Source organism: Caretta caretta, chromosome 15 (assembly GCF_965140235.1).
Source record: "Caretta caretta isolate rCarCar2 chromosome 15, rCarCar1.hap1, whole genome shotgun sequence".
Classification (NCBI taxonomy): domain Eukaryota; kingdom Metazoa; phylum Chordata; order Testudines; family Cheloniidae; genus Caretta; species Caretta caretta.
Window position 1 is genome coordinate 1,240,760 of NC_134220.1, and position 19,507 is coordinate 1,260,266.

Genomic DNA, 19,507 nt, shown 5'->3' on the forward strand with positions numbered 1-19,507 from the left:
TCTTCTCCCAAACCATTCCCTGCTGGCTGACCTCAGCTATGCCAGTGGACACCAACCGGTTGATCGCAATTGACTGGTTGATCCTAGAGGATCTCGCAGTCGATCGTGATCTCTGGTGGTGCAGCGGGGCGGCACTAAGGCAGGGTCCCTGCCCACCCTGGCACCACGCCACTCCTGGAAGCAGCAGCAGCCAGCGCGGCCCCAGGGGTGGCGAGGCAGGGGTCTCCCTCTGCGCGCTGCTCCTGCCTGCAAGCACCGCCCACCCAGCTCCCATTGGCTGGGAAAAGGGAGCTGTGGCCAATGGGAACTGCGGGGGCGGTGCTTGTAGAGGGGGAAGTGGGCGGAGCGATGTGCCTCCCCGCCCCACCAGGGGCCCAGGGATGTGTTGGTCCCTTCCAGGAGCAGTGTGGGGCCAGGGTAGGCAGGGACCCTGCCTCAGCTGTAGCCATGCTGCACCACTGACCAGGAGTCGCCGGAGTTAAGTGCTGCCCGGTGGGAGGCTACACCCCAGCCCTGAGCCCTCTCCCAGAGCCAGCACCCCATACACCCTCCTGCACCATGAACCCCCTCCTGCATGCCAAGCCCCAGCCCTGACACCCCTCCCAGAGCCAGCACCCTGTACTCCCTCCTACACCCCAACCCTCTGCCCCAGCCCGGAGCCCCTCCTGCACTCAAACTCCCTCCCAGAGCTTGCACCCCTCACCCCCTCCTGCACCCCAACTTCTTGCCCCAGGCTCAGCCCAGAGCCCCGTCTCACATTGCGAACCCCTTGGCCTTGGCCTCGGCCTCGGCCCCAGCCCACAGCCTGCATCCCCTCCCAAACCCCTATCCCAGCCTGGTGAAAGTGAGTGAGTGTGGGGGGGAGCGAGTGACGGAGAGAGGCAGGGATGGAGTGAGCGGGGCATGGCCTCGGGGAAGGGGCGGGGTAGATCCTGGGTTGCCCTTAAATTCAAAAAGTGATCTTGGGTGTAAAAAGTTTGGAGACCACTGAGCTAGAGCCATTCTTTTCCCACCTGTTTGTCAGCACACGTCTTTTGCTCAACTCGGCCCCTTCACCCTCCACCTTGCAGAGACAGCTCAGATCTCTTGTGCCCTGCTGCTCCTTTGGTTCCCCATGTTGCTGTGGCCATCACTCTGCTCTCCTGGCTGAGTCTTCACTACAAAATAGGTGTGTTTTTTAGATCAGTTAAGCTAAGGCTGGGAGTTTATCACGGAGGTCATGGATTCCGTGACTTTCCATGACCTCCATGACTTCTGCAGCAGCCGGTGTGCCTGGCTCCGGGGCAGCTTAGGCAGCCCTTGCGCCGGGTGCACTGGCCACTGCTGGGGCAGTCTCGGGCCCCTGTGCCCCGCATCTCTTCCCCACAGCTGAGTTTGGGTGTGGGGGGGAGGGGGTTGGGGCAGGGTGAGGCAGGCGCTCGGTGGCTCCCTGGAAGCAGCGACATCCCCCTCGCTCAGCTGCTCGGCAGAGGCGTGGCCGGGTAGCTCTGTGTGCTGCCTCCGCCCAGAGCTTCGCAGCTCCCATTTGCCGTGGTTCCCCTGCCCCCTCCCAAACCCAAACTCTACTGCTACTGGGGTGGGGGGGAGAGGAGGCGCAGAGCCAGGTAGGGAGCCTCGCACCCCCGCCAACTTCCACCCCCCGCCCCCCCAGCACCAGCGCGGGTCCTGGGCCACGCACCGCCACCTACGTCTCACCCCCAAACAGCTGGACCGCCCTCCCAAGGGGCCCGTGGGCAAACACCCCCCCCCCCCAAGTTTTTTTCACTGGCGTTTTTAGTAAAAGACATGGACAGGTCATGGGCTGTGAATTTTTGTTTACTGCCCGTGATGTGTCGGTGACTTTTACTAAAAATACCCGTGACTAAAACGTAGCCTTCGTTATAGCCCTTTTGATGTAAAATCCAAGTGAAGGTAGCTTTTGGTAGCTAGTTGGGCTCACCCATATACCCTCCACCTAGGGTTGACCTGGGCTTGGTACGTCAAGGTAAGAAATACAATGTCTTGTCTTCACTAGGAATTTATATCGAGATAGCTGTTTTGATGCCAAAACCATGCCTGTTTCGTGGTGAAGACAGCCTCTGCCTCCCCTGTTCTCCTTGACTTGCAGGCAGAAAACTTGATACTTGCCCAGGCTTCTGAGCAATAGGGTTTCCTCCAGCCTCATCTGAGGCCTGATTTGGGTCTCAAAGATCTCTACTCTTTTTGCCTCCCTCCTTAAAACCAGAGAGATGTAATTGTGGTGCTTGCTCTTTATCTTATTAGAGTTCTGTTGTTGTTGTTTAACATGATATTGCACCTGAAGACCACAACCTGGCTGGGCCCCATTGTACTAGTTCAGGGGTGGGCAAACTTTTGGCCTGAGGGTCACATTGGGGAATAGAAACTGTGTGGTGGGCCAAGAATGCTCACAACATTGGGGTTGGGGGGCGGGGGGCGGGTACAGGCTCTGGGGTGGGGCTGGGAATGAGGAGTTTGGGGTGCAGGAAGGTGCTCCAGGCTGGGATCGAGGGGTTTGGAGAGTGGGAGGGGGATCAGGGCTGGGGCAGGGGTTTGGAGCGTGGGGAGAGGCTCAGGGGGCGCAGGCTCTGAGTGGCGTTTACCTCAAGCAGCTCCCGGAAGCAGTGGCATGTCCCTTCTCCAACTCCTATGCGGAGGCACGGCCAGGCGACTCTGTGTGCTGCCCCGTCTGCAGGCACCGCCCCTGCAGCTCCCATTGGAGCGTGTAGGAGCTGGCGTGGGGCCATGCTGCGACTTCTGAGAGCCGTATGGTGCAGCCCCAACCCGGCCCCGACTGTAGCAGGGGCCAAGCCGTGACGTTGATGAGAAAGCTGCTAGATGCTCAGGCTGTTACCCCAGGGTGGATGGGGACTTCCAGCTAAAGCCTGGTTGCCCCCTGGGCTCCTGGCTCCCCGCTCCCAGACGGGCTGTGCCCTCCCAGCTCTTTGCTGGGAGCCCAGCTACACTGAGGCTCCCTGCTGGGAACCTGGCAGCTGTCTAGGCTCCAGGCACAGAGCTCAACGGCGGGAGCCTGGGTGGCTGTCTTACTCCCGGTGGGGAACTGAGAGCCTGGGGGGCAGCTGGGGTCCCAGTGGGGGGCAGAGAGCTGAGAGTCCAAGGCAGGACAGCTAGGCATCCAGCGGAGAGCTGTGAGCACAGGGGGGCAGCTGGGGTCCCAGCGGGGAGCTGCTTGTGGAATTGAGAGCCCAGGCTCTCAGCCCTTCTTAAGTTGCTGGAAGCACTCCTGGTGAGGATGTGTACGGACAGAAGGAGGGCAGTGTGGACATGAACCACCACAGTAATTACTGTAGTGGTTGTAAGTTGACCTATGTTAGGCATGGTCCACACTTAAAGGTTAGGTCAACATAGCTATCTTAGTCAGAGGTGTGAAAAACCACCCCCGGACCGATACAGCTATGCCAGTCTAAGCCCTATGGTAGATGCAGCTCTGTCGATTGAAGAATGGGTATGTTGATGGAGCGGACTTGGTTCGGGGAGGTGGCGTTGCTACACCGGGGGAAAACCCCCTTCCGCTGGTGTACGGTGTCATGGCAGTATAGAGAGGCGGACACAGCTCTGTCAGCCTTGTGCACTTCAGTGCAGCTTTGTTGCAAAGCCATCAGGTCGTCTCAACAGGAAACAATTCCCGAATGCCTAGTCAGCCTCATTGCTGAAAACCAGCAGGAGCTCCTAGCCCATCCTGCACGGTATACGTGAGTAAAGCAGAACATTTGCAGGGTCATTTCGAATTGATTGTAACTAAATTTAAGCACAGCAACAGAAACAGCGGTAGAAGCAGTGACTCGTGGAGTAAGGGGAAGCAAACATTATCTAATTTGGGGATTCCGAATAGGAATGGAATTGATGGTCAGGGCAGAGGATGGCTTTCCCTACGTTTGCAAGAATGTCACAGGAACCTGGCAATTCTTGATATACCTGTTCATCAGACAGGTTCCTCCACTAGTAATATGAAGAGACTATGCAGATCCTGAATGAATTCTGGATTCAGATGTGAATTCCTCCTCAGGCTTTGGGAGCTGCAGGTTGTCCCGAGTAGACTGAGAAAGGGATTTCCCCATAAGTCTGCAGTAAGTTCTCATACGTGGTTTACAACCTCAGCATCACAAGGTCTTGATCACTGTACAGGATCAGTGGGTGCTCAGCATGTCCGAAAATCCAGCGTGAGGTATCAGGTCCCCGTGCAACTGAGGCATGCTAAATCAATGGCTGTATTTGAATATTGGCTGTACCTCTGTGTCTTGATTTCCCTGTCTAGAATATAGGTCTAACTCTAATATTACTTGCCTCACAGGGGTTGGATGAGGCTTAATTGATGGGTATATAAGTGATTTGAGATATTTAGATGAAGTGCAATAGGAATGCAAAGTGGTGTTATTGTGGGGCTCTGATTTCCTGGCTGAGGCAGATCTCCCTGCTTGGTGGTTTTTTCTGCTGTCCTTTCCCCTCTGAATCCTGCTTTTCTAGCCCCTGTTTAGTGCAATACTCATAATCTCTCTGTGTAACCTTGTGCGCTCCTCATCTATCTGTTTGTATGCAGCGGCTTTCTCTCATCCTACGCTTAGGTTGGAGGCTCTTTGACTTGAGGGAGTGTACAGCACCTAGTACAGAAGCAGTGCTGAGCCCTGATTTGTGCCTTTGGGCGCTACTGCAATGCAGATACCTCACCACCATGAACCAGCGCTGCTGCAGCCTAGCGTTAAAGGCCACTGTGCACCTGGACATGCTGCCACTCAGCTGCGACAGGTTCCAGGCCCTGACCACCTGCAGTTATGCACGGCCCATGGTACTTTTGGGGAGAGTTTGGTCCTGGTCCAGCTAGAGTAATTGCATTTGGCTATTCTTAAAATCTCCTCTGCAGTCTCCCCCAGAGGTGGCAGTCTCCATCCCTGTTCTGACCTGTTGCACAATCTTGCTGGGTGCTGTTGAACAGCTGTTGTGTTCAAACCAGAAGTGGCTGTTTTCGTTAGTGGGTCAAATGATCCTTTTGCATCTCCAGTACTTACCTCAGGAGGGGAAGCAGTGAGGCTTATGTTTGTGAGCTTCTTTGAGATGAAAGGTGCTAGAGCAGGATGAATAAAATGTAATCACCAGATGGTGCTTAAATTTCCATTTATTTAGAGTTGCTCTTTACAGCTAGATTTTTTTAAACTGCCTTTATTTCTTTCTGCCCCCCCCCCACCGCCGTGCAGGAAGGACAAAGATACGACAAAAAGTTTACTGAATGACAAGCGCCTGATAGCTGAGCAGAAGGAACGCTACAGCCAGTACAGTGTGATCGTAGAGGAGGTCCCTGAGCAGGAGGGGGAAGCCCAGTTCTATAGGGTTGACTATGAGGATGAATACGACGACACCTATGACGGCAACCAGGTGGGGGCGAACGATGCTGACTCAGATGATGAGCTGATCAGTAGGAGGTGGGTACAGCATCTTTGGCCAGCAAGAAGAGGATGGTTGGTATGTCCTGTAAGCCACGTGTTTGCACACTGGCACAGAGCCTGGGTGAAAATGCGTGTCCTGCACACAGGTCTCCACTGCCCATACTTCTGCTCTCACCCCAGACAGAGGGGCTCGGAGACACCTCTCTGCTCTTTCTGCTCCCAGCCTGGAGGAGGGGTTTCCGGGTCTCCCCTTTCCCCTGCTGGCCAGGAAGCTTCTCCCAGCCATGGGAACAGGGAGTTGTCATGCTCCCCCTTCCTCCTGTACCCCTTCCCTCTCTCCATGTGTGGAACCAAATGCTGCCGGAGCTCAGTTTTAAAACCCGAGCGGGAGGCTTTGCTCAGAGAGGTTAAGCTTGCACTGAGAAAGTCCTTCACTCTGCACGCAGAGGGGAACGCTGGTCATTGGGGACAGAGGGTGTGAATTGGCCTCTTATAGCTGTTTCTCCCCCCACCTCAAGGCAGAAAAGCCGTTGGGCAAACAGTAAGAAAAAGCTGGCCCCTGTTCTTGCTTGTTTGGCAATTCCTTGGGCACAGGCTCTTCTGTGATTTAGTGATTAGAGCATGCAACTGAGAGTTCTGGGCTCCACTCCACTGACTCGGCATGTGACCATAACCTCTCTGTGCCTCAGTCTCTCCATCTGCAAAATAGAGCTAATACTGAGCTGGATCCCAGGGTTGCGAGGGTTAGCTGAGGTTTGGAACTGCAAAACATTAATTCTAAGAGCGTGGCTAGAGATGCGTTGGGAAAAGGAATGAGATTTTGACAGACAACCAAGTATGCACACCCACTCTTTCTCCCTGTATCTCCATCTTTTGGAAGCTGTAAGCTTAACATTTCTCTGTGATTTACAGAGTAATTTTCCATCCAAAACAGCATTTTCAGGAAGCAGGAATTGTAAGATGTTAACAGACAGAGCTAACCCCATTTAAAAACAAAATATTGCTCTTCTCTACTTCTTTCTTCTTTTGGAATCTTCCTAAAGAGTTCTAGAGACTTGAATAAAAACTTTCTTACAGTTCACCTATAACACCTTGGGGCTTGGTCTTCAGAAGTTGTGAGCACCCACCCTTCCCACTGGCTTTTCTGGGCGGTCTGAGGGTGCTCAGCATTCTGAAGATCAGGCCTGGGCATCTGACGTAAAACCAAGGCTCTTGTGCTTTTGGTTGTAAGTTTTAATTTCCTCAGTGACACGACCACAGATTTAAAATCAAATGGAATCCTTTAGAAGAACTACATTGGAGGCAGAAATAAGGGGATAGTTTTTCTCTTCTTCGCTCCAGGCCCTTTGCACCGCTTGAGATGTGCCAAGGGGCCACAAAGCCAGTGGGTTTTCTCCTGTGTGAAGGACTCCCCAGCGGGCGCAGTGCCGGCATAATGGGTGCAACTGAGGATCAGTGGGATAACCTCTGACCAATCGCAGCAGTTTTAAAGTGGGGACTGTTTTGAGCAGATACCTGATTTTAATATGGTGGCACATAAGGTGAGCTGATATGCCTACATACAACCCCCAGCCCCATCGCTGTCTGTGTGCTGAGGTCTAGAGAGAATTAACCATCAAATGCCATTGCTCTTTGCACAATGCTTTCTGGGTGGTCTCCTAGAGGAAGGCATGTTTTCTTTTGTGCAGCTCTGTTGTCCCTTGCATGTCTCAAGTCTTTTCTGCCTTTCTCCTCTCCCTTGCAATTTACCCAGTGCATGAAATGCCATCCTATCCCTGCCTCGAGGTGGCACTGGATAGTAAGTGTTTTAAGCTCCCTTTTTAATTTAGATTCGACAGATGTGAAAAGAACATTCCACAGGGAACTGAAGATGTGCATGTATAAAAAGGGAGAACTAAACAAAATACACAGCCCCAAATTCAACCTGGGGTAGTGTTGCTGCCTGTCCAGGTTTTCCCAGGATCATCCCTTTTCTGAGACAGCTGTCCCAAGAAATCTGTAAGGGAGCTCAGTACACACAGCCAGCTGGCCAGTTTTATGGCCTCAGGATCATCCTGGATGTCTGGATTTTTTGTACATCAGAGGTGGTGCCTGGGGGAGATCTCCATTAACCTCTGTGGAATGACAGTCGGGCTGCATCAGTGTATATGATCCTACAGGTGATGAAGTATTAAATATGAAATCAAGGATACACGTTCCACTAAGATACTTTTCCCTAGTAGTCTATATTCACCAATTGCAGATCTCCCGGAAGTCATTGGAACATGGCAAATTTGTCATTGGCTGCTCTTTCTTTCTAGATTTGCTAATTCTTGCTAACACTTGCTTTACAAATTAGGCAGGTCCATAAAAGCTGTGGATTTCACTTCTTGAAAGAACTGCCCTTCTGTAATTCAGAAGTGTCTTTAAAATATTCTAGTATCAGAATTGCCCAGATGAAATAGTACTGAATCTTTCACCTTTCTCTCTCAAATTCCCAGGCCATTTACCATCCCTCAAGTCCTGAGACCCAAAGGACAAGAGGAGGAGGAGGAGGAGGAGGAGGAAGTAGAGGAGACTGAAAAGGAAACAACAAAGGTTACTAGCTTAATTTGTAGGCTGATGGGAATTGGCACTAAGTTCTGTTGTGTGCCCTGTCTATTTCACCTGTTGAAGCCCTGACCAGTAACAGTGTGGAAAGGGTTTCCTTTTCCAGAACATGAATCTGTTCGCATAGCATTGAGGCAGCTCTGCTTTTCTGGACTGTGAAGTGTCCCCCGAGTACAATTGCCCACAGCCTCCCCACCTAGGCATGTCATATGACTCTTACTCCTTGGAGAGGTGTGGATGTATCTCTGGAAGAGAGGACAGTGTGTGTGGGGGCAGAGGGGAGGATCATTAAGGCTCTATTATTTTTATGGTTGTCATGGATTTAATGGAAATGGGGGGGAGGGATAGCTCAGTGGTTTGAGCATTGGCCTGCTAAACCCAGGATTGTGAGTTCAATCCTTGAGGGGGCCATTTAGGGATCTGGGGCAAAAATTGGAGATTGGTCCTGCTTTGAGCTGGGGGTTGGACTAGATGATCTCCTGAGGTCCCTTCCAACCCTGATATTCTATGATTTGGCTGTGATGGCAGGGGAGAGACCCTAAAATCTCAGTGAAAACACTTGCAATTCAAATTTTTGGATGCTTTTCACTTTGATTAATTTGGCATCTCACTTCAGTCGCTCCGTCACTGATCCTGGGGGACTACTTGGCTGTAATTAATAACTTCAGCTGAGGGATGCGGGGGACTCTCCCCACACCAGATATCCACAAGAAGTCAGGCTTGTGTAGCTCCCCAAGTCATGCTGAATGCTGGTAAGACGATAATGAGATTAAAGACTTTATTTCCATCCCACAGCAGGACCATTTTGTGCAGGACCCAGCAGTGCTGAGGGAGAGAGCTGAAGCCAGACGGATGACTTACCTTGCAAGGAAAGGGTAAGACGGAATCCCTCTCCATGGGTGAATCGTGGCTCCATTGAAGCCAGTGGGAAAACACTCCGACTGTTGCACCTGGTCAGAATATTCCTGTCTGCCCAGGGCTCCAGCCACAATGGTATGTTGCATCTTGAGTTGACGAGAAGCTCCAGGTCTTAGGCTATGTCTACACTGCACTTTCATCATTAAAACTTTTGTCACTCACGAGTGTGAAAAAAACAAACCAACCCCGAATAACAAAAGGTTTAATGGCAAAAGCGCCGTTGTGGGCAGCGCTCTGTGGGTGGGAGACGCTCTCCCACCGCTGAAGCTGCCGCCTGTCGTCAGGAGAGCGGCTCCACGACGTGCCGTACAATGGCCGTGCTGCAGTGACGCAGCCATGCTGTGGTGAGGGGTTCAGGGTACACGTGGCCTCAGACCGTCCATCTTTTGAAAAAATTGTTGGGAGTGACACATTTCCAACACCTTACTCAGCTTCCGCTTCGCTGCCTAGAGTGCAGCTACACCAAGTGGCAGGGATGCCTGGCAAGTCCCCTCGCTGGCACAGCAATGCTGCTGCTGCAGTTATATGGGGGAAGGGAGAGCAGGAGCCTGCATAAGATTAGTAAGATTTTGGGGTACAGGAGCTTTCTAGATCCTCAGTAACTACCACAGGGGATGTCTGGACAGTACAAGGCTTCAGTGCAATATCTGGCTGGCTGCTGGCATGCTAAAAGCAGGAAGAGTGAGCTGTCATCACATGGCTGGTGGATAATGTTCAGATACTATAGAAGCGCTGCATAGCTCACTCATCAGGGGAGATGGCTGGGTGGATGGACTCCCCTCAGGTGTGCTCTCCCCACAGGATCCTTTGTCTTAGAAGGAGAAATTAGATTTATGATCCTGTGTGCCTTGTGCAGAACTTGTGTGATTCCCATTTTTATCTATACTTCAGGTACAAGTATGACAACACCCCGGCTGTTGTAGGGAATGTCAAGGGGCATGGACAGAGCCGGGATACAGTCCAGGAGCGAAAGAAGAAGGAAGCCAACAAAGGGGCAAGAGCTAATCATAACCGCCGAGTCATGGCTGACAGGAAACGGAACAAAGGCATGATTCCTTCATGAGGGACTCTTAGCCCAAAGCATTGCGTTGGATTCAGGCCTTCACTTCTGAGGGCCTCCTGATCTTAAGTTACGGTGCAATACCCAGCCCTTCAATGTTAAGTGGGATCACCCAGCCCTTCGGAGAGCTTTCCGTTTACAAATAGGAACTGCCCCTCAGGCAGGCTTGCTGCTGTGCTAGTTGTCAATACAGCTAATGCAGCAACCGCCATTCAGGATTTTTTAAAACTATTTGTAATGATTCTGTGAGAACTTTATTTTCATATAAGAAACACCCCCCCACCCCCACCCCCCAACTGCCTGGGGCATCCACTCAGCACAGCTAGGAGCACTTAGAATGAGCACTACGACTGGCAATGAGGTTTGCCTGCGCCATTAGCTACAGCTGCCCACTCCACACACGTTGCCTTATTCTGCAGGAGACTGATGGGATGCATAGAAACCAACGCACAACAGCCCATTCCTGTTGCCGACAAAGCCCTAGGAGTTCAGCTGTATAGTGATGTACTTTAAATTCCTCTCCCTCCAGCGAGAAACCTGTATAAAAACATGCAGATAAAGAATTTGAATCTTTTGGCTTGGTGTTTTATACAGTTTCCGTCAATGAACCCTATCTAATTTAATCTGTCTGTATCTGTTAGCAGTGAACTATTATATGTCTGCAGTTAGGAGCTTGTTTAATGAAGTGAGGTGTGCAGTGGATATGCATGGACCAAAGCCCCTTTGAAATGCATTCATTATCAAGGCATCTAAAGCATGATGATTACAGTATGCAAATGAGGGGAAGGCATGCAGTGATTTGCTTCTGCAGTCATAGTCCCCATAGCTACCTGTCACCACTCATTAAGCAGAGCAGCTCAGATCATACCTGTCATGGGGAATGCTATGAGCTAGTAGTAAATAGCAATCTCTGCCTGCTGACAGAGGGCTCAAGAGAAACAATCTTGTCATAGAAAACATCACTTCTACAGAATGAGACTGTTCCTGAGGTCACTTTAATCTATTTGTAAGGTGCTCAGATACCATGGTGAGGGCTACCTTACAAGAGCCTAGACAGACATTGGAGATTGCGCTGTCTGTGATACAAATATCATTAACAGTTGTCACTAAATATCTGCACATTTAAAATGTGTTCTGCTCACCAGTAAACTTATACTATTTATTTTCAAATGTAGGATGAGTACATTAGCTCCCTACAAAAACAGGTAACAAATGGGTTGTGGTAGATTAACCTGCTCCAAAGAAAGTCAAGAGCAATTTATTTTTGGTGTATTACTGCTACTTAAAATGCACTGAGTTCTAAGGTTTCCAGCATTCTAGCCCTTGTTTCCGCATGTGTGGTACATGTTGCTTTTCTCCAAATACTGCAGAAGGCAGGCTTTCGTATTAAGCTTTGAATGCATGTCCCTCACTGCCAAGTTATACGCAGGGGGAGGAGACTGTACAGCTATGTGACTAGTCCTCTAACACTGGGGTTGCTTTCAGAAAGGATGGAAATGGCTGTCACCATTATGCAAATAGATTAAAGCCCCTCAATGTTCAGAGGATAAGACATGGGGTAAAAGGAATTAATTTAACACTTGTGCTTTCCCAAAAGCCATTGTCATGGGAAACTACTTAACCCCTGTACTTTCAGTTATCCCGTTGCCTAATAATTTGCTTTTTGCCAGACTTGCTACTACACCTCCCCATCTAATATGTATTCATTGCTAGGTAACTCTAGCTTCAAGGCTGCTGGAACCACCATCACTAGTTCAGCATAGCACGAGGCTATCAGCACTACAGGCAGAACTTACACTAGAAGCAAAGGTGGGTTTGGAGGTTTTTTTAGGTTATGAGATTAGCCCAGCAAGGCCTGAATCCTACCCCCTAGGGTGCCTCTATAAAAGTAATCTAGGGCTGCTAGGAGTCTACAGCAGCCATTTTTACTCTAACAAAATATTGGCAAATCCTCCTTACCCAGCAAGTGTAAACAGCACCCATTGTGGTTAATCTATTTTCAAAAAAAGAAGAGGACTTGTGGCACCTTAGAGAGTCTCAAAGGTGCCACAAGTCCTTTTCTTTTTGCGGATACAGATTAACACAGCTGCTACTCTGAAACCAATCTATTTTCAGTATCCATAAAGCTTTTCTCCAGTTCATGCTACTGCTGTAGCAAGCTTCATTCCACCTCAGTCATCCATCAGCAAAACATCAACTGCACATTATTAGTGGAAATGTAACAAGTAGAAAGACAGTTCAAGTGTAAGCTGTGTACAACTGGCAGGCAGCTTGGTTTGTACAGTACTGCACTGGACGGACAGGAGGTAGCTGTTTTCCATCATCCCCATGCACTAAAACCAGATTCCCACTTTTCTACTTTTAAAGGAATCAGGTAGTTAGATAATGTTTTGTAACTTCAATTCCTGTGAAGGAAGAGGGTTTTTGGAAATAGGCAGCAAGGGGTCATGGGAACTGATGGCACTGCTATGAGTTAGGATGAGAGTGCTTCCCACTATAGACAAAGGCACTAGTGCTGCTCCACCTAGCAGGCTAAGAATAGCACCCTGACACAAAACAAAGCAGGGCAGCTTGGGCTAGCTGCTTGCATACAATCCCACCTAACACCCCTGCTACAGGCTCACAGCATGGTAGTCTACCTATTCTGGGAAATGTTTTGCCTGCTGCTGTATAGACATGGCAATACTATAGTGAGACTGTAGCTATGTCCCTTCCCGTTGCTTGCTTTTTACCAGTCCCCCATGATGATATTTAGCTTTATGCTCCCAGGGCAGGCACTATCTGTTTAGCACCTTATGTTTGTATCAAACAGCAAAAGACACCGCCACCTGCACCCCACTCCAGCATACTCCTCACGTAAGCGGAAAAGGCTGATCAGAACGCTTAAGACCCACTCGCTACAGCCCTCCCAGCATGCTAATGCAGAGCTCTAGTCCAACGCTATATTTAAAATGAGTTAGTCTCTTTTCAAGAGCTTATAGTGCTCACAGATGTGAGTCGAATACACCAGCTGTACATCCTATTTACAACCCCTTCATTTTAGCCCTTCTTCCCCAGGGTTTTTTTCTTTGTTTTTAAAGTGCAGCTCAGGCCAGCTGTCTGAGCACAAAGCAGCACTTCTCACTGAACAGTGAAGGATATTTAAAAATTAAGATTTTAATTAAAATCAATACGACTGAGGCAGCCATCTTGCTGAACAAGTGCATATTATTTGTCAGCAAGCAAAGGCAAGATGGTTTGTCTGACATTAACAAAGATACAGCCCCAAAACCAGGTAATTTGATTACTAATTACTGTAGAAAACAAGATGTTTAAACAAAGAGACTAAAGTGCTGAGTACAACCAAGAGCTAAGTAAAAGATGGGTTTGAATGCTGGAGGAATAACTTTTAAATAAATAAAGTGCATTAAGAACATTTGGAGATACCATTTCTGGTTAGAGAGATTGGCTAGCTATTGCCTGCCTATTAAAGGCTATTGCTCCTGTCTGTACATTGGTCTGAGTTATAAATTGGAACATTTACCAGGCAGAAGCAATAAATATTGACAAAGGCCTTCAGCTGTATATGTGCTTCCACTTTTTAGCTTACACTAAAAACAAACCACTTATGATTTTCCATACTAGTGCCACAGAAATAAGGCTTTATATGCCACGTTAATCTAGAGCCCTACATCTTGTAGTTAACAATAAACCCTTATTTACATATGGAGCACAGGGGAAGTTAACTGAACATGTAAGCACAAGAGGCATAGGTTAGTGAGTTTATTAGTTTAACAGGACGTTTTAACACAACAGGAGTAAATCCTAAAGTCCATCAAGGTTTCTTCCACAGATGAAGCTGGTGATGTACTCCGGCTGATTTCTTCAGTCAGAAGCCCATTTTCATTCTTGGTAACTGGTATCGGGCAACTGAAGAGTTTGCACAAGGGGATACAGACACCCCTGCACGGCTCCTGCAGCTCTCACTTCATTTTTCTTGGGTCTCATACTTGTGCTTGATGTGTTTCCACAGTTTCTGCATTTGAAAAAACAGAAGCAAGAAGTCTTATGTATGTGTCCCAATGATGATGGGCTGAATTTTTACTTTCAGCCAAAGGGAATGCCTACCAGTGAGGAACACACTGAAGTTTCCTGCAATTGCTGTCCCATTTGGGGTCTTGCCCTTGACAGCATATCCTAGTGGCATTTGTTTGGGTGACCACTTTGGCACATCCACACAATGCTTTACCTAGCCAGACCAGAGCACTCCAGGAATACCAAAGCACTTATTCCACAAGTCACAGCACACACTTGAAACAAGAGTTCTGGGGTAACTTCAAGAGGGAGAATTGCACTGTTCATGAAGCTGCCTCTTGCAGTGGACTGGCAGAATGAGACCAGGTCCCCTTCCTCTCAAGTCCCAGCATACTTGCTGCCATTTCTTCCTTCTATTCACACACCCTTTTCTGTATTTTGCTTAATATTTTTATAGTTGCTTTGCTCTTTTGTTCTATGGCCCCCCTGTACCCAGTCACCAGAGGAGAGTATGATACTTGGAGCAGAAGCATCTATTGATGCCTCTTTGCCACATGTATTTTCCCAGGTGAGTGCCACAAGAGCCTGGAGCAGAGCACGGATGCCTCAGCCTAGGGCCCCATACTCAGGATCTGCATTAGGTAAGCCACTCAGTAGCAGGAAGGGAATGTAGGTAGCTTTCAAGTGTATTTTTATAGGGAGGCAGTCTAGGATCATACAACTTTGCAGGTTCCTATTGCTGCCCTACTCTGTAGCCTTACAGGTTAAGAAACACCAAAGCATTGCAGCTTCTGGCTCCCCATTCACACTAAGGAAAAGCCACTGTAGTCAACACAGATTCAAGCTGGACCCAAAACAAGGTCTTTGGCCCAACCATCACAACCAACTGGTACAATAAATACTTGTAAGATTCCTGTTTGTGGGCAGAAAGTATCAGAGCATTTCTAATGCCTGGCCTAGACAGGATCATAGCCTCTTTAAAAGAGGAAAAGTCAGCATACAACCCTAGATGACAAAAATACCCTAAAAATTAACTGAATTGCTCAATTAAGAAAGTAGCTAAAGAAATACATGATTCCAGTTGGATATCAGAAATTTCATCTGGCTCCAAACTCCTGGAAGGAACAAGGAAATGTGCAAATCATACACACTTTATATTTGGCTGTAATTTTGTATTTTGCACAAACTCTGGATGCTTTTAGAGTTAAAATACATACTTTTTTAAATCACAACTTGGTATGCTAAGGGGACAGTTACAGATCACTGGAGGATCAGGTAATGTGCGTATCACTTATTGCCATGGAATCCAAGCATTAATTAGGATTTTCCTGTCCATAGACGCAACTTAACTACAATAATGGCAGAAAGAAAAGGAGGACTTGTGGCACCTTAGAGACTAACCAATTTATTTGAGCATGAGCTTTCGTGAGCCACAGCTCACTTCATCAGCTGTGGCTCACGAAAGCTCATGCTCCAATAAATTGGTTAGTCTCTAAGGTGCCACAAGTCCTCCTTTTCTTTTTGCGAATACAGACTAACACGGCTGTTCCTCTGAAACCTGTCAATAATGGCAGGTTTCTCTAAGGTGCCACAAGTCCTCCTTTTCTTTTCCCAGTACTGACTTGATGCCGCTCATCTCCTGCTGCGGCGAACGCAGACGGCTTGGGACAGCCCTGCAGACTGGCAGCACGTCCCCTGACCCACGCTGCCTGCGAGGTGCAGCCGCCTGTCTCCACCGAAAGCGGAGCATTCGGGAAGCAGGGGGAATTCAGTCCTTGTGTTGCGCCCCCGACGCTACAATGTCTCTGACCGTCTCCCCTTAGGGCCAAGGCGGCGTGGGAAGCCGGGGGGGGGGTTCGAGCGCGGGCCCGCGAAACCCAGGGTTGGGAGTTCGGTCCCCGAGGGGGCCCCTGGGGTCGGGGGCGGAAACGGGGACGGGCCCCGCTTTGAGCCGGGGAGACCCGGGGAGTCCGGGACACGAGCGTGCGGGACCGCGCGGCCACGGGGGCGAGCCCGGAGCGAGCCCGGGGCCGCGGCCTCCCCGCGCAGCCCCCGCGCCCCGGGGCGGGGCAGAGCGACACCGGCCAGGCCCAGGGCAGGCGGCGGCGGCGCGGCCCGGGGATGCGGGCGGCCGGGGCCTCGCGTAGCGCACGGGCCGGCCTGACCTTGGGCCGCCCGGCCCGGCCCGGCCCGGCCCCGCGCCCTCACCCCGCGGTTGAGGCGCTCGTAGAACGCGTCGGCGCCCTGGTCGAAGGCGCGCTCGAAGACGACGGCCCCCAGCGCGATGGTGAGCGCGAAGGCGGAGGTGCGGCGGAAGAACACGCTGTACAGCCGGGAGCGCAGCGGCATGGCGGCCTCCTCCTCTGCCTCCGCCCGGGCTAGCGCAGGCGCGGCCTCCGCCCGGAAGTTATAGTGGGGCTCGGCGGCCTGCCGCGGGGGACCATGGGGCTTGTAGTGCGGCGTCGCGCAGCTCCACGGGGGGGAGGGGGAGAACCCACCTCGGCCTCGCTCTCGGGGGCAGACGCGGACTGCATTTCCCGGCCTGCACAGCGCCACGCTCGCCTCTGGCCGTAGTTCCCTCAGCGATGAGACCTCTGGGAGATGTAGTCCCTTCGCTCGAAGGCGGGCGCCCGACGCTCGCTGGTGGCGGTAAAAAACGACAAGCCCCAGCAGGCCGCGCGGGTGCGCGCCGAGGGCGGCGCCGGGGCTCGGGCTGGGTCCGTGTGCGGGTGAGCGGCCGGGGGCGGGTCAGGGCAGCAGGCCCCGGGGAGCGCGGCGGCGGCGGCGGCTCCTGGCCCATCGCAGGGCGGCCTGGCTGGAGGCCTGTCCCCTCCACGCCCCCTCGAGCTCTGCGCCCCCAGGTGGCCCCCCCAGCAGGCCGCCCCCCCAGGTGGGCCCCCCTCGAGCTCTGCGCCCCCAGGTGCCCCCCCCCGGAGGGCGGGCCCGATGCACCATTACCGCCCCGTCGAGCTCTGCGCCCCCCCAGGGGCCCAAGGGTGGGCCGCCCCCCCCCCCCAGATGGGCCCCCCCTCGAGCTCTGGACCGCCCCCCCCGGTGGGCCCCCCTCGAGCTCTGCGCCCCCCCAGGGGCCCAAGGGTGAGCCGCCCCCCCCAGATGGGCCCCCCCTCGAGCTCTGGGCCGCCCCCCCCAGATGGGCCCCCCCTCGAGCTCTGGACCGCCCCCCCCCAGCAGGCCGGCCGCCCCCCCAGGTGGGCCCCCCCTCGAGCTCTGCGCCCCCTCCCCCGGCGGGCGGGCCCCCTCCCCCGGCAAGGCCAGCGCACGATGGCGCGCATCCGGCTGGGGCTCTCTCGGCCCCGCGCCGGGCTGGCATGAAGGGCTGTGCGAGTAGCGGTGGGTCAGGCCCAGTGACCGCACAGAGGGAAGGTGGACATGCTGGGGATTTGAATACGTTTAACACAAAACGGGTCTTTATAATGTTAGCAGGACCTAAAGTACGTCTTACGTGGGGAGGAGTAATGAAACCTGCAGCCAAACAAAGAACAGCCTCTGGGTTTAGCGGCTTCAGTGTGTAGGGCTCGGCTTGCGACAGTGGGGGCTTGAGGCTATTTTGGAAGTGTTGGGTGCCCACAACTGCAACTGGATGTCGATGGAAGCTGTAAGTGTGTACAGCATCTCTGACAGGGCCAAGCTGTCTTGAATTGGGCAGCCCAGATTGCGCCCAAGATCAGTAATACTGACATTTTCAGCACAAGTTTATATAGACCATCTGCATATTGTGTTTTACACAACACAACAGGCATTCTTGGTGATCGTCATACCGATAGAAAGAGTCTTGAATTCCACATGAAACAGCACCACAAATCATGACATTGGATTGCAATGGGTGATGAGCAGAGCTGAGAGAAATCCGTGAGGAAAGAACATTGGCTTCTGGAAATAGACGCCTAGGGTTAGAAGGGACCACAGGGGAGGCGTGTTAGATTTCATATATTGGGGGGGGGGGGGGGTTGTGCACACGTACGCAGCTATTTTTTTATCGATCACACGTGAAAGTAAGAGTCGTTATCGTTCGAGAGCAGAGACTTCTGGTAGAAGGCCCAAGAAAAACATTAATTTTGCGGCCTGGTGCTGCGTCTACTTTAAATCACTGGAAGTTCTGCCATTTACTTCAGTGATTGCACAAGGAGGGTGAAGTTGCTTGGAATACGTTTTATTGGAGGAGTTCCAGTTCTGAACACAGAAACTTAAAAACAACAATAAAATCCTTGAGTGACCCTTTATGTGGTGGAAAACTGTAAGAACTTTCCCCTACAGATCCCAGAAGCTGTCTGGCTGCTGAGATATGCCTAGTGCCAGATTCCACAGTTGGCTACAAAAGTTTGTATTGCGTTAGGTAGAGGAGGGTGACAAATGGTAGGTAAACGGGGATTAACTGAAGATGGGTTGTGTCTTCCAAGACTGCAGAGCAGAGCTTCAGGCTTCACCCTTGCAGAGCTTAAGAGCTCACCAGGGTTGCAACTCATGGCCATCCAAGCCATGGTAGCACTTTACTAGCAAGAGCTAGACTTAGCCATCATTCTAGATAGAATAGTTGGTTTCCCAGTAGGGTAATCAGAACCTGAGAGGGAGAGACACAGACCAACCCCATCTGGCTTATTCTTATCCTTGTATTTTACCATCCATCATGTACCTAAAGAACAAAGGGTGATCCACAAAGAGGCATTTATATTCAGTGCGTCTGATCCTCTTGCCTCGAGGTAGGGGTTTATTAGTGTGTGATTCCTCCAGTCCCTTGTATCTGTGCAGTGGCTGGCACAGGCATTGAAGAATCTTTCACTGGAAGTGAATGAAACAGACAGGGTTCCTTTCTCAGGCTCTGAGAGGCCGATAGATTGACTTTGTAGCAGTGATTTGTTTTGCCCTTGAGGTGCCCCTGTGGCTGGCAGACATGAAGGCTTGGCAGGACCTGTTCTAGCGCCAATGCCCGGCCTTCCCTCAAAGGGATCACCTGTTGATGGCATTGTTCCTGCTGACTCTGGAAAACCTTCTGGGGGCTCTGGTCCTGGCCATCTTTTGTTTTTAAGTCTTTATTTCTTGTGCTAATTTCTGTGCCACGCTTTTCAGAGACTTGGTCATCAACGTTTCTGAAGCTGTGTAGGCATTTTCAGAGTCTATCTACCGATCTGTCCATTTTAGGCATTTGTAAGGTGTCCATCATGTTTCAAGAGAGGGGGAGTGTACAGCTGCTTCTGGTTGAGATTCTGTACTGCGCTTCCAGCAGGCACAGTGCAGCGGGAGATGGGGTACAGGTAGTGTAAGCCATCTTTGCACCATCAGAATTTTGGCCTGCTCTGGGGGCTGATGTGGCCCCAGCATAAATTAGAGCAATCAGTTCCTGTTATAATTTTTAGATCTTGCCAATGGATCATAGCATAACATCCCTGTAGTGTTCAGTGCTACGGAGACTCATTTGACATGCCCCTGCCCTCCACCAGCCTTTCCCCCGTGCCAGGGCATGTGAGGGAGAGGGGCTGGGCAGCATCAGGTTATATATGGTAGTTCAGTGCAG

The 19,507-nt window shown here is 51.2% G+C and overlaps 3 protein-coding genes across 20 annotated transcripts in view; 2 read left to right on the forward strand and 1 right to left on the reverse strand.

Moving 5' to 3' along the window:
* ASCC2 (activating signal cointegrator 1 complex subunit 2) overlaps positions 1–10,537 on the forward strand; it is a 48,996-nt gene extending 38,459 nt beyond the window's left edge. For all 5 annotated transcript variants that reach the window (XM_048821261.2, XM_048821263.2, XM_048821262.2 and 2 more), the window contains 4 exons: positions 5,208–5,432; positions 7,877–7,973; positions 8,781–8,860; positions 9,795–10,537. In XM_048821261.2, coding sequence (XP_048677218.1) covers positions 5,208–5,432; positions 7,877–7,973; positions 8,781–8,860; positions 9,795–9,966 — 574 coding nt within the window. In that variant the 3' untranslated portion in view covers positions 9,967–10,537. The remainder of the gene's footprint in view (positions 1–5,207; positions 5,433–7,876; positions 7,974–8,780; positions 8,861–9,794) is intronic.
* Positions 10,538–13,710: 3,173 nt separating this feature from the next.
* Positions 13,711–16,375, reverse strand: UQCR10 (ubiquinol-cytochrome c reductase, complex III subunit X). The gene is made up of 2 exons (XM_048821324.2): positions 16,186–16,375; positions 13,711–13,978 (listed from the first exon to the last, which is right to left on the reverse strand). Exons 1-2 carry the CDS (start codon positions 16,324–16,326, stop codon positions 13,931–13,933), a joined length of 189 nt encoding a protein of 62 aa, XP_048677281.1. The 5' UTR covers positions 16,327–16,375; the 3' UTR covers positions 13,711–13,930.
* A 198-nt stretch (positions 16,376–16,573) lies between these two features.
* ZMAT5 (zinc finger matrin-type 5) overlaps positions 16,574–19,507 on the forward strand; it is a 76,783-nt gene continuing 73,849 nt past the window's right edge. For 9 of the 14 annotated variants that reach the window (XR_007352818.2, XR_012665131.1, XR_007352819.2 and 6 more), the window contains exon 1: positions 16,713–16,867. The gene's annotated coding sequence lies outside the window, so the exon portion shown is untranslated. The other 5 variants (XM_048821314.2, XM_048821315.2, XM_048821312.2 and 2 more) reach the window with 5 other exon arrangements.